The following is a 12,643-nucleotide window of genomic DNA, read 5'->3' as shown; positions in this document are numbered from 1 at the left end:
TTATAAATTAATTCAAAACTGTAATGGTTTTATGTTCCCAGTTTTCACAGTCACCTCATGTAATACCACAGACTTTAACCTGTTGCTTCTAGCCACCTTCCCCCTTATATAAGTGCTACACATACAATGTAGGTACTATACATTGTATTTCAATACATGTATGTATGTACCTTTCTTTGCTATTGCAGACATTCAGACAAAACAACATAAAATTTTCTACAATGAGACTCTTTCTTAGGGTTGATCTTAAATATCATATGGAACATTTGCAAACTTGTATAGATACATCCCAAGAGCAAATGTATAATAATATTGCACCGTTTGTTTTCATAATACATAATAATAAGCACAAATGTACAACATTTGTAATCTAACACCAAGTCAAAACACAGTTTTAGAATATACGACAACTTCACCAACTAACAGCAACTTCAACCAGAAACAGAACAAGTTCAAAGTCATTCTAGACACCCCTACAGGGAAAGGCAAGTTTAGTTGACACTTCTAAATATTACCACCATCTTCCATATACTATTTACAATTTGAATGTATGCTACTTACTAAGGCCCCCTTTTCCACTAGATGGCAATTGATGAGTGACCATGCAGCAAACAGATTGGATCTGTGTGATTTCATAATTTGAATATGATAAAAACGTAAAAGTATGACTTAAAAGGCTGCAAAGCACACAAAATGGATAAAATGTAAAAACATGTTTTTCTTTAATATCTATGAAATTTGTCAAATATTAGTGGTCCTTCAGTGGTTTCATCTAGCCTCTACCAGGCTCCACAGGTCGCTGGAAAATAGTAGTCTAAGAATTGGCCAAATAAGACAGAAAACACGCCAGAGGAGTAAGATGGCCGAGGAGTACAGTTTGCGCCAGGTTGGCCAACACTCTAAGTCCAATTAACTCCTAATACTTGTTTGTTTGAACCTTTATTTATTCATGAAAGCTCAAATCGGCCTGCAGGCTGCTTTTCATTGAGGTCATGACAAAAGAGGCAAGGGTCAGACAAAGTATACAACAGAGATACAATTTACATACTTGTACTAGGCTTTTATTCCTAACTTGGCCAAAGACCCCGATTTGGCCAGGCGAGAGTCTGGTAGAGACTAGGTCACATCCCCTACTAGCTAGTGGAAAGGGGGTTTATGATTGAAGTAATCATGTTGACTGGTTGGGGGTGGAAAGGGGGTTTATGAAGTAATCCTGTTGTATACATTTGGTTGGGGGTGGGAGGAAAATGTAACTACTCTATTCCCCCTCTGGAGCCTTCCAGTCCTGGTTGAGATTTGCCCACCAGTTAGACATGGCTGACTTGGCTTGGTTTAGAGCTCCTCCTGAAAGGGAAGAAGGACACACAATCAAAAAAAAGGTATAAAGGTCATTAAGTAGACACATACTGTAACACCTTTCCATGTGATCATTCCGATGTATGACAAAAGGATACACATGCAAAACCCAATGGAATCTTATAATTAGCTAATACCAACTACTCCACCCACAGAAACACCTGTATTATACAGTAGAGACATACTGGAACACCTTTCTATTGTGATACCAATGTATGACAGAAGGATACATATGCAAAACCCACTGGAATCATTAGCTGATAATATCCCTGACCAACTATGCCACCCACAGAAACACAAGGACCTGCCACACGGGAGATGTCTCCTCTTCTGCTGGGCGTGTTTCTTGTGAGTTTTGACTACTGAACTGAGTTTTGGAAGGGGTCCCATAATCTTTCTGAGGCCATAAAGGCACTGGGTTGTTATCCACTGTGTCTAGGGCATGGTATTGGAAGGCATAACCCATCCCTCTTTTACACTTGGTTGGCTTGAGGAAATTTGTTTCAAGTGCTTTTACCAAGGGCTCAAAACTAGTAGCATGTCAGGGGATTCAAACTCAGTACTTCTGTGCTCTACACCAAACAACCTAACCGTCACAATGATGCCACAAAAGCCAAACACGTCAAACCATATTAGATGGCAAGGTAGTCCTGTTGTGAGGGCTGTTGACACAAAGAATCTGAAGCTATGGGTTATCACTATGAACCCAAAGTTGTGACATTTGGCAGCTTTCGCATCTTTTCTGCTGCCAAATGTCGCAAATTGGGGTTTGTAGTGCATTTTGAATAGCTTTATGACATTGTTTACTTACCCACGGCTTTCCCCGTCTGCTGTACGGCTGTGTTCACCGCCTGCCCGGTTTTGGCCACAGCTGTTCCCAGGCGCTTGCCTCTCTCAGTGTTCTGCATCACGCTAAGAAATGTGGAAACCAAAAGAGAGAGTAACTAGCAAATAAATCAAACTAAAACCAACACAAAGATCTATCTATGAACAGTTTCATCAGGTTGCTGAGTCACTGAATAACAAATTTCTTTGTACATAAACAATCTGTGGCAACAGAAGAGAGAGAACTGGTTTATTTCTAATAGATAACAACAACAACACACAAAGTACAAGGTGGTAGTCAAAAGACTAAATTGCAGTCATACAATGTACAATACAGGAAGGCACCCCAAAAGACAGATACCCCTTGTGATAACTGGGAACACCTGTATTGAACGTTAACAGAGTCAAGGTAATGCATTACACTATCAGGAATGCATTACACTTCTGGAAAATGCATTTAGGCTTTGTCTTAAGCATTGCGTTCTGAGTTTGACAGAAGACAGACAGAAGAAGCGACTTACTGGGACAATCTGAGCTTGATGTCCGCTGCGCTGTACTGGCCCATAAATGGGTGCCTGGAGAAGAAAGGAAAAACAAATTATAACATCCCATACTGTAATAAAAAATAAATCTAGGAACTTAATAAACTCTATTAGAAGTCACACGTTTCAGATACAATCCTCTATCTTCCAACAGTGACTGACATTTTGAGTGACTAAGAATGGTTATGTCTTTTTTTTGGAAAGTGATTAATTTTCTAGATTTAATGAACTCAATGGATGGATGAGCTACTCTTCCACAAGTCCTGACTGAGACAACAGACAAATATTAACAGTATTTACAGGTTCATTGACATTGTGCTGAGGTAATTCCCTTGGCTTTTTTCACAATAAACAGTGAGCCACGGCTTAACGCCCCGTACTAAGAACTGCGACCTCTTCCAGTAGCGTGCTTGTCGGGTGAACGACACAGCCGAGATATCTTTTCAAATTGCTGAGGAATTATAACGATACCATAATACCGTAGGTGACATACCCAGTGTGCATTGCATCAATCCCATCATGCAGTGTGGCCTTCCAGAGGCGATAGTTGTGGGTCGTCTTGTACGCCTCCACAAACTGGGTGTTGAAGTCGTGGTAGTTCGTCTCTTGAGCTTTAAAACAAGATATGAAAAAGGAGCATATAATATAGTCAGTCAAAAATTCCAGCAAGTCCAACAATCATGGTTCATTTTGCTACAAAAACATCTGTTTGGTGGAGTGTTTTTAAATACGATCTTCACGTAAACAACTCTGCTTTCCAATCGTTATTTTCTTCCACTGATGAGCCCCAAAAAGTGTGGACGCCTGCCGATATAATCTGTTCACTGTCTAATCGGGTGTCTAATGTTCATTGTCCAAGATCCGGTCCACTGATTTTTTCATGTCTGTTTTTTTTACCAGTCCAACGTCTCTTGAGCTTTAAAAAAAAGGACCAAAATAGTCAGTCAAAAGCAGAAGAACCTTAACCTGTACCTGATTGTCTGAGAAAACTTGTGAATGGGTGACAGTCAAAACAACGTTCCATTTTGCACAGTTACAAAGGAATCTGTTTGGTGGAGTATCCAACTTCTACTGGCATTTTAAAATCCTATCTTCATATATAAAACGTTAAGTTGAATTGTAGACACTTGGTAGAAATGACTATAAAGTCTACTTCACACTGACTTGTTATTTTCTTGGATCGGTAAGCCCCAAAACGTGTGGGCACCTAATTGGCCCAAGATCTGGTACACTAATTTTTTTCAGGTCTGTTTTTTTTTGGGGGGGGGGGGCAGTCCAACAAGAACAACTAAAACTCCTGACATGCCTGTAGGAAAATTTCTCGGAATCTTGTGAATTCTTGTCAAATGGACACACACTATACTATTACGCTAGCCCCTGAGGCGTCGCCAATAAAAGGTTTTGTACGCTGTCATAATGTACATGTACTAAATACTAACCTCCATTCTCAGTGGTAGACAGGAGAGACAGCAGGTACAAGCAGAACTGGGAACGCACCCACTCGTCACCTCCCTCCCAGCCTGGAACGGAAAACAAGACCAATAATCTTAAAAATGACTATGCTGGACAATATTGAGTTTCTCATGAATAAACTTTAAGAAAGGTTCAAAAAGGGCTCTTGACAGGATGTTTTCACAACATACAAGCAATCATGATTATTAAACAACCTTTGGAAGACTCCAAACTGATTCAACTTCCCAAGAATGACCTCTATGGGTACCACAAGGGATACAAGGACACCCACACCCACTACGGTAGTCACTGTACACAATGATAGCATGCAAATGAGCGGACAATGTGAAAATTCATGCTACCATAAAAAAAAGATCACATACACGTGGTGACTAGAAAAACTTACCGACATGACTTTGTTCAGCTAGACAGATGCCACAGAAAACAAACACACACACAAACACACAGACAAAAATATAAGTTACAACATCAAAAGTTCTACAACGTTTGAAGAGTGTAACACTTGTCAATGGGTGAAATGACAAAACTGGAAATCAGAAAAAAGGTACTAATATTCATAGACTGTGTTCACATTGACTATGACACAAATATTCAAATATAATCTACCATGTTGAACAGTTAAACCAGGAAGTACCTTAATGACAAAGTTCTCTATACACAACCAAGTAATTTCGTAAGCTTGAAATGACAGATTGATTAACAAAAATTAACAACATGGGAAAAAAGTCAATTTCAGCCCCGCATATACAAAGCCACCACAACAAAAGGAAAAAAATCAAGACCACACTTTAAATTAGGTCTAGAAAAGAACTGTTGTGTTTCCTGTTTCCCTACCTACCCTAGAAAAACCTGCCGACCCTAAACTTTTTTGGGGGGTGGGCAGTGGAGTCACATAGCTTCCAGTTAGAATTTTTATAGCCTGCTTCCTATAAAGTAAAAATACTGCTTTTATTATCTAATGAAGGATATATGTATTATGCACAACATTAAAGTTTGACAATGAATGACAAGTGTCCTCATGCATTTCAGTTTATTTGCAATGTCTCACTAGAGTTTTGGGCAGCCTAAAAAATATTACAAGAAAAAGATAATCCCTACCCTACCGATCCCTATTTTTTTAGGACTGAGATGTCACAAGAAACACAACATTATTTTTAGATCTTTAGAACTTACCAGTTACCCATTCAGTTTACTTTCAGATTGTTCCACTGTATTGTAATGTCTCACTAGAGTTTTGGCCAGCCTAAAACATTATCCCTATGTATACCTACCGATCCCTATTTTTTCAGGACTGAGAAAGAAAACACAAATTTTTTTTAGATCTTTAGAACTTACCAGTTCCGTCCAGAAAGATGTCGTCTCTTTCCTCCACCACATGTTTGACCAGGAAGTCAGCGAAGCGGAGGTCAGCCGTGTGGAGATGGAGCTGTTTCCTAAGCTCTGCGTCATAGATTTCAATCTTATCCTCCTCGATCTGAAAAGGACAAGAGAAGATCTCATTGTGTAAGTCAACTGTTGTAGGTACAGGTAGTTCCATAGCCTTTTTGACGCCGCAAAGGCAGTGAGTTATCCACTCTGTCTAGTGAACAGTATTGGGAGACGAGAACACAATCCCAAACGTGGCTGAGTTTGTACCCCCCTCTTCCCTGTTCATCACTACTGGGGTTGACTAATCCTTACCCATTTTGGGATTGTGCTCTTGACCCTTGTCACAAAATCGCCACCTACATCGGCTACATATAGCGGTGAGAAGCAGAACTCAAGTTAGAAGCTCTGAGGAAGATGTCTGACAGACATCATGATCAGCTAAGGTGAGATTAACTGGTTGTGCAAAAGAAAACTCCTATATCCTATGGCCTACCAACCAGACGAAATTATTTGGAAAAAAATTTTTGCCTCTACTTACATCTACGATGACATCCGTGAGATGTCTTCTCTGCTTGAAGAGGATGTTGGTGGCGCCGACCAGAAAACTCCTGATGTTGACATCCTGCAGAAGCTCGTGGTGTTGGAGGGCCAGGTATGGGTGGCAAACTGAGCCCTGGGGGGCAGAGAAAAATGTGTCAGGACTCCATATACAACTAGCCTGTGTACCATCAGGATAGTAGTTTGCTCCGATGTTTATTGAATGAAAGACCTTTATGTACATTCATGCCTCGAAGGGCTAGGTACAGGTCACCGATAACAGACATAACAGACATATGCAGAGACAACAAGATATAATTTAACTAATTGAAGGTACTAAGCTATTAACAGGATGGTCAACATCTTCTCGCTTCTTTGTACAGGTGTAGATATAGGAAAAAATAATGTTTGATATACAGGGTTTATCTAGGCACATCAAAAATAGAAATTTATCCGTTGCATTAAGATGTTCAAAATATGGAAACTCTTTTCTGACATATTCATAAAGCACAATTATACGCTATGACGCTATGTACAGTGAAACCTGCCTTAGGGGTCACCTGAGTATAGGGGCCACCTGGCCATTGCGGTCACTTTTTGCCGGTCCCTTGGATTTTTCCCATTGACCTAAGCATTAAGAAATAGTCTATAGCGGTCACCTGTCGAATGCGGTCGCGGCCAGCCGATTTTCAGTCCGGCCGCTATGCCAACACTGCCGATAGCGGTCACCGGCGCGACTGGCCGGCCGCGTTACGCCGCGCTAAACCCACGCGGGGTTCACTTTTTTTTTCAATTTCTGCACTACATCAGCAAAATGTAGGCTCAACTTGGACGATTTACGAAGGAAACATTGAATAAAGAAACATTTTACAAAATTATGTGATTTTATGCGAAGTTTTTCCACCAACGTGTTGTTGGCGTTTTTCTCGTCTCAGACTCTTTGCACTCTACCCTTCTCTACATCGTCATTTCTGTCCAGACTGAAAGAATATATCGACAGATTTTACAAGTAGACCGTCCGTTCATGTATCTGATGTTATAGGCTCTTGAAATCCATGTACGATGGTCTAATTTTCGTATTCCGCGGGCCAAAAATATCGGAATTGTATTTGCGTAAATTTTCCAAGATGGCGCCGCCTCAGAAGATAAACAAGGTCAATAGGGGTCAGTGGACGACTCCATTTTTGCCAAGGTAAAATGTGGCAACAAGAATTCTGATTTATAGCACAAAATACAGTGATTATGGTATAAAAACGATAAGAATCAATTAAATCAACGTTATTTATGTAAGAACTAGACGAAGTTGGATTTTTGTCAAAGAAATAAGCCTACGTAGAGACAGTTTTATTTCGAGGTGACCACCTTGGCATAATGGCGCATGCAGACAAGTCAAGCCGAGCCTTCCTGAACAAGTGAAAGTTTTTGTGGCGTTTTGATGTTTAGAAATGATTATGAACTTGTGATCAGCAGTGATTGAACGTCTAATTTTTGCCGGCAACTAGCGGAATTTACACGATTTGTCTATTCGATTGGCAAAGTCGCCGAAGACGCGCGCTGTGACCCAAGCTACCCAGAAAAGTCAGATCGAGGAACAAAGGAAAATGGCGGCGCTGACTTCGTGTTCAGACAATTCTAACTGTATAAAAGACAAGAGAACCAAGCAAATGTCTGTCAGTTTTGACTCAGAAATACGATGTCGAAGGCTTCGACTCCCGAGGGACACGCATTGACGTTGGTCATTCGGCGTTCCGAGACCGGCAAGTCCCCCCGTCAACTAGCGGCTGATTTCGGAGCAGGTGTCGGTCGGACTCAGATTAGTGTTAATGTCTAAAATAAATAGTACACTGTCTTCTCTGTTAATAGCTAATGACATTTTGACTATACAGAAATAAGGGAGCAGTAGTAGTAATACAAATCTATTTGATTAAACTGTTTGTTTTAAACTCATATTTAGTTTAAATGTATAACCTTAATAATATGTCAATAAATACTCAGACAGTGTATCTCAGTGGAAGCTGAATGCCTTGTCACTTATTGCTTGTGGTGAAATGTACCTTTTTGGCTATACTGCCTATAGGGGCCACCTGCCCATAGGGGCCAAATTTGGTCAGTCCCTTGAGTGACCCCTATAGACAGGTTTCACTGTACTGTCGCTTCTCTGCTATTCTGTCTGGGAACCTTGACATCTCTAACGTCTGGAATCGTCCAAATTTTGGACGAGGGCGCTGATTGGCCCCTACACAGTTTCTGTCTGAGCTTAGTAAACATGTCATGTCAGTGCAACTTAGATTTGCACTATTGTGACGTAATAACTTGACAAGAATATGCTCTTGAACATGGTGCAATGACCTAATTGTCTAGAAATAAAGAAGAAGAGGAAGAAGACAAAGAAACTGTTGCTTCTTTAAGAAGGAAAATACTCCTTAATACCCCTCATAAGACCTTTAAATGGAATGGCCCTAATCAAGTAATAAGAATGAGTCCAACTGCAACACAGCTCACAAAATCATTCCTCACCTTTGTGAATACAGCAAGGGGGAAGCCAAACTCGTCAGTAGGGAAAGGACTCGGGGACAATATCGGCGATGACTTCGGCGTCACGTCACTTTCTATCATCCCTCCAGTGTCTCCCACATTCCCTCCATCGCTGCTACGCGGCGTCAGCCCGTTTTCCGAGCTGGACAAGGCCTTGAGCTCGTTTTCTGCCTCTTCCACCTCCATTTTTTCCACCTGTGAAATATTTGTTGTTTAAGATTTTGTTCATCATTTGTACACATTCAAGATTGGTAGAATATGACTACTTGCAAACAGTAAACTTAAAACTGTCATAACCGGTGCAAGTAAACCTACAAGAAGAGATGGGTACAGGTCTGTGTCTGGTTCAGGTCCAGAGGATCTGGTAAAGACCAGACCTGAACCTGGACCCAATTGTCTGGGAAATTACTTGTAAATTGCGATTCAAAACAATGGTCCATGTTGCTACAAAGGAATTTGTTTGGTGGAGTATCCGACTCTTAACTAATGGTATTTTAACATTCCTATCTTCATGTGAACAACATTAAACGGTCCAAAATTTGGTCAATTTTTTTTTTCAACCAGCCCAGCAACAAAAAAAACGGTTTTAAATCCCTAATTTTCACTGTACTACAAAGTTGTTTCAACTGCAAACTTCCAAAACTGTGAAAACCTCCTTTCCTCTTCTACCATTACAATTTAGGCCCTCAATAAACAAGTTTACAGTACTACAAACCTTCTCCCAATCGCTGCTGATCCCGCTCATGTTGGTAATGTTCTACAAAATTGTTTCAACTGCTTACTACAAATGCAGCAAAGCCTCCTCTACCCCCGTAATGTGAAATTAAGTCCCTGCAATGATAAAAAAGTCTCAAAAAATGAAATCTACAGTACTACGAACCTTCTCCCAATCACTGCTGATCCCGCTCATGTTGGTCGGAGACGTTAGCTCGGAAGCAGTGCTGTACGTACTTGTAGACGTCTTGGAAGATCGGTCCGCGTCTTCATCGCGTTCCGCTGAATTCTCGCTGCTCTCCTGTGCCGCGAGGATAACCGCCGAGCCGCCGTCCTTCGGCAAAATCTCCCCGACAATGTCTATCTGGTTTCTCTTGAGTTCCTCCTCTGATACTGTGGTTTTTGGCTGCACCTGTAATAGAGTCCATATCGACAATACTGTAAATGCATTTAAGTTTGCGGGGATTTAATTTCGCGGTAGCGGGAAAATTGACTTTTCGCGGTGGTTTTAATTTCGTGGTAGCACCATGCACTGTAGTCTCTTACTGTTATGGAAAAATGTTCTCGGTGGTTTTAAGTTCGTGGTGAAGTGGTCGCCATGAAAACCGCGAACATTTCTGCATTTACAGTATCTGTTTAGAATGATTCTTGGGTAGGTTTCTTAGAAATCAACAGAAACTGATAAACATCTTGTATTTTTGCTGATGAGTAGATGAGATAAGGAAGAACAAAGGGAAGATCACAGCTAATTAATGACCTGTCAAGTACATGTGGGAAGAATTTGTTTGTTCAGGACCCAGCTAGGAGATAAAAAGAAGGAACACCAGAGAGATCGGGGTTCAGTTCAGAGAGTTGGGACACAGAGACAGAGAGGATGCGAGAGAGAAGAATAAAGATCGTTTCTCGGCCACGGCAACCAGTGAGTGTCTGTCGTCATTTTCTACCGAGTACCAGCCTCCCTCTCATTTATAATGAATGGTTTTATTTCGCATCAAGCGACAAACAATAACATACAATGGCAGCCTTCATTTCTTCGGCTGAATTGCAGTATGCTTTAAACATGTTACAATTAAAATGAAAAGTAATAGGTGCACAATAGGTGCACAATTCCAAACATTATAAAACATAACAATAATCACTTTTAAAATAACTGTGTGTACATCCAAAGCTTATTTATACCTCTAGCACTATGAACTGTTTAGCAAGTCGACAAGGTAGGGTAGTGTAGTCTTCCTATACCTAGCAGTTCTACAGTGGAATTGTGTTATCTGGTGTTTGGACCTGAGGTTTCTGCCATGCAGGCTCACACGGTTTGGCGGTAGCCATTTTGAGAAAGACGAGGAGCTCAGCAAAGAGGTACCAAACTTTGTACAGAGTTCGTGCCGTCTATTGCACAGAGACGGAAGAGACATTTCGACTTCTTTACACACCTCGGGGGTGGAACCGGATACGGCTGATAGCTGGACCTCCAGATACTCTTCAGTGTCAATACCAAAGTCGCTGAGGATGAGCTCGGTTGAGATCTGGGTGCCGATCTTGTGAGAGACGGACTCTGACAGGCCTTGCTGAATTACTCCTGTAACAACAAATTCCATGTAGATGTAATACATAAAAATAAATATGGAATATGGAAAGCTAACAAAAAATGAAATAAACTATCAGCACCTACATTTACATGTAGCAAAGAAAAAAATCAAGAAATCTTTTGCCATTACCTACAACATATGATTGCAAGCAGAATTTCAGACATTTTTGTCAATTGCAGGTAAAACTGACAACTTGCAAAAAAAAAGCCCTCTGAGGCTATATCTGATTACATCCATGCAGGTTAGACATCCAGGTATTAAGATACATCAAATAGCAGTTATACATGTAGTCCATTCCAGGACGCCATGTGTTTTTTTTTTTACTACAAGCAACTCCAAAATAATATCCAGTTGCTTGTTGTGAGTAACTGCTTTTTGGTGTATTAATTGGTAAGCTTCCTCTAAATTCTCATTTGCCTTGTGGTAAGGCTTTAGAATCTAAAGGTTCTGGGTTCCAATCTTGATCGTCTACTACTACACGTACCTGGGAAGAGAGATAACAGGGACAGCAGAGTGGTGGACAGTCTTCCCACTGGTGAGGAGTAGAATAAAACCTGCAGATGGAAAAAAAACATTTGTTGAAAAGATAAATAGTCTATCATTGATCTTCAATACTACTGCATAAATATTGTAATGTCTAAAAGATAGAAATGACAGAACCTGGACGCAGGCTGCATTATGATGTTTTGATATGTTTATCATCTACAGTAACTGATATAAATGCTCTTATGATTTATCCACTCCACTCTAGAATATCGTATTGAGGAGTTCTTTACTCACCCTTCTTTCTAATAGCAGCAACTTGAAAATAACCAAAAGCTGCAAGAAAAGTAAAGTTAAGGGTTACAACAAATATATAATTATGTCCAATGAGTCAAGTCATTAATAAGTCTATTCAACTAATAAATTTTGACATTACACATTAATTACCATTAATGTATAATGAGATAAGCAAATCTCTGGAATTTGTTCTCGAAAGATTAATGTGAAATTTCACAAGGAAAGCATCAGAAAATCTATAACATTTTAGAAAAGAAATCAAATGTATATAGTTAATATCAAACTCTTACTTGAAGATATCTGACTAATGTGACAAGGAGGCATTGTACATGTTTTTCTTTAAGCATGAAAGAAAATTACCTTATGTTTAAAACGTAAGACCAGGTCTCTTGCAGAGAGTCCTATGAAAACAGACACAATATATTCATAATGGCAACATTACACAAAATGTATGTATAGGGTTCTCTTGATTAATTGATCTTTCTGGTTACAAAGTTTCTTTGTAACTGACAAGTATCCCAGATAACAAAATTTAACAACTTATCAAGTACAGATTATACTTAAAACTGTATCAGATTACTTAAAACTGTTAGAATCCATTTTTTTGCTGCAAAACATACATTTTTCTTACCTATAAAAACCTGTGGACCATCTATGAGATCAGAGCACAGCAATCCTGACAGGTTGTCATGCAGTTCCTGAATAAAAGACAAAGTCAATTGTCAGTTAAAAAAGACCGAACCACATGTGCATGCATGCATGCATGCATGCAAAACATACATAATGATTGACAAGAAGAAACAAAGTGCTAGTAGCACTATTATGCTTTATATTTAAAATGCTGAAAACAAGTCAAGTACATCGATGTAGGTTAGACATCCAGGTAATAAGATACGCCAAAATAGTTACTCAAGCAACTGTATATGG

At 39.9% G+C, this 12,643-nt stretch overlaps 1 protein-coding gene across 2 annotated transcripts in view; it reads right to left on the bottom strand.

Moving 5' to 3' along the window:
- Positions 1-1,178: 1,178 nt before the first annotated feature.
- Positions 1,179-12,643, bottom strand: part of LOC118424622 (late secretory pathway protein AVL9 homolog) — a 17,689-nt gene continuing 6,224 nt past the window's right edge. The window contains exons 6-20 of one of the 2 annotated variants that reach the window (XM_035833264.1): positions 12,348-12,414; positions 12,077-12,117; positions 11,717-11,755; positions 11,421-11,490; positions 10,781-10,926; positions 9,517-9,762; positions 8,619-8,831; positions 6,103-6,237; positions 5,532-5,670; positions 4,582-4,599; positions 4,163-4,243; positions 3,217-3,334; positions 2,703-2,756; positions 2,168-2,268; positions 1,179-1,344 (exon numbers count right to left, since the gene is read on the bottom strand). In XM_035833264.1, the coding sequence (XP_035689157.1) occupies positions 1,259-1,344; positions 2,168-2,268; positions 2,703-2,756; positions 3,217-3,334; positions 4,163-4,243; positions 4,582-4,599; positions 5,532-5,670; positions 6,103-6,237; positions 8,619-8,831; positions 9,517-9,762; positions 10,781-10,926; positions 11,421-11,490; positions 11,717-11,755; positions 12,077-12,117; positions 12,348-12,414 (1,554 nt within the window). In that variant the 3' untranslated portion in view covers positions 1,179-1,258. The remainder of the gene's footprint in view (positions 1,345-2,167; positions 2,269-2,702; positions 2,757-3,216; positions 3,335-4,162; positions 4,244-4,581; positions 4,600-5,531; positions 5,671-6,102; positions 6,238-8,618; positions 8,832-9,516; positions 9,763-10,780; positions 10,927-11,420; positions 11,491-11,716; positions 11,756-12,076; positions 12,118-12,347; positions 12,415-12,643) is intronic. The other variant, XM_035833265.1, reaches the window with a different exon arrangement.

Source organism: Branchiostoma floridae, chromosome 10 (genome assembly GCF_000003815.2).
Source record: "Branchiostoma floridae strain S238N-H82 chromosome 10, Bfl_VNyyK, whole genome shotgun sequence".
Taxonomy (NCBI): Eukaryota; Metazoa; Chordata; class Leptocardii; order Amphioxiformes; family Branchiostomatidae; genus Branchiostoma; species Branchiostoma floridae.
The sequence above is the reverse complement of the archived record's forward strand: the minus strand, read 5'-3'. Positions and strand labels throughout refer to the sequence as shown.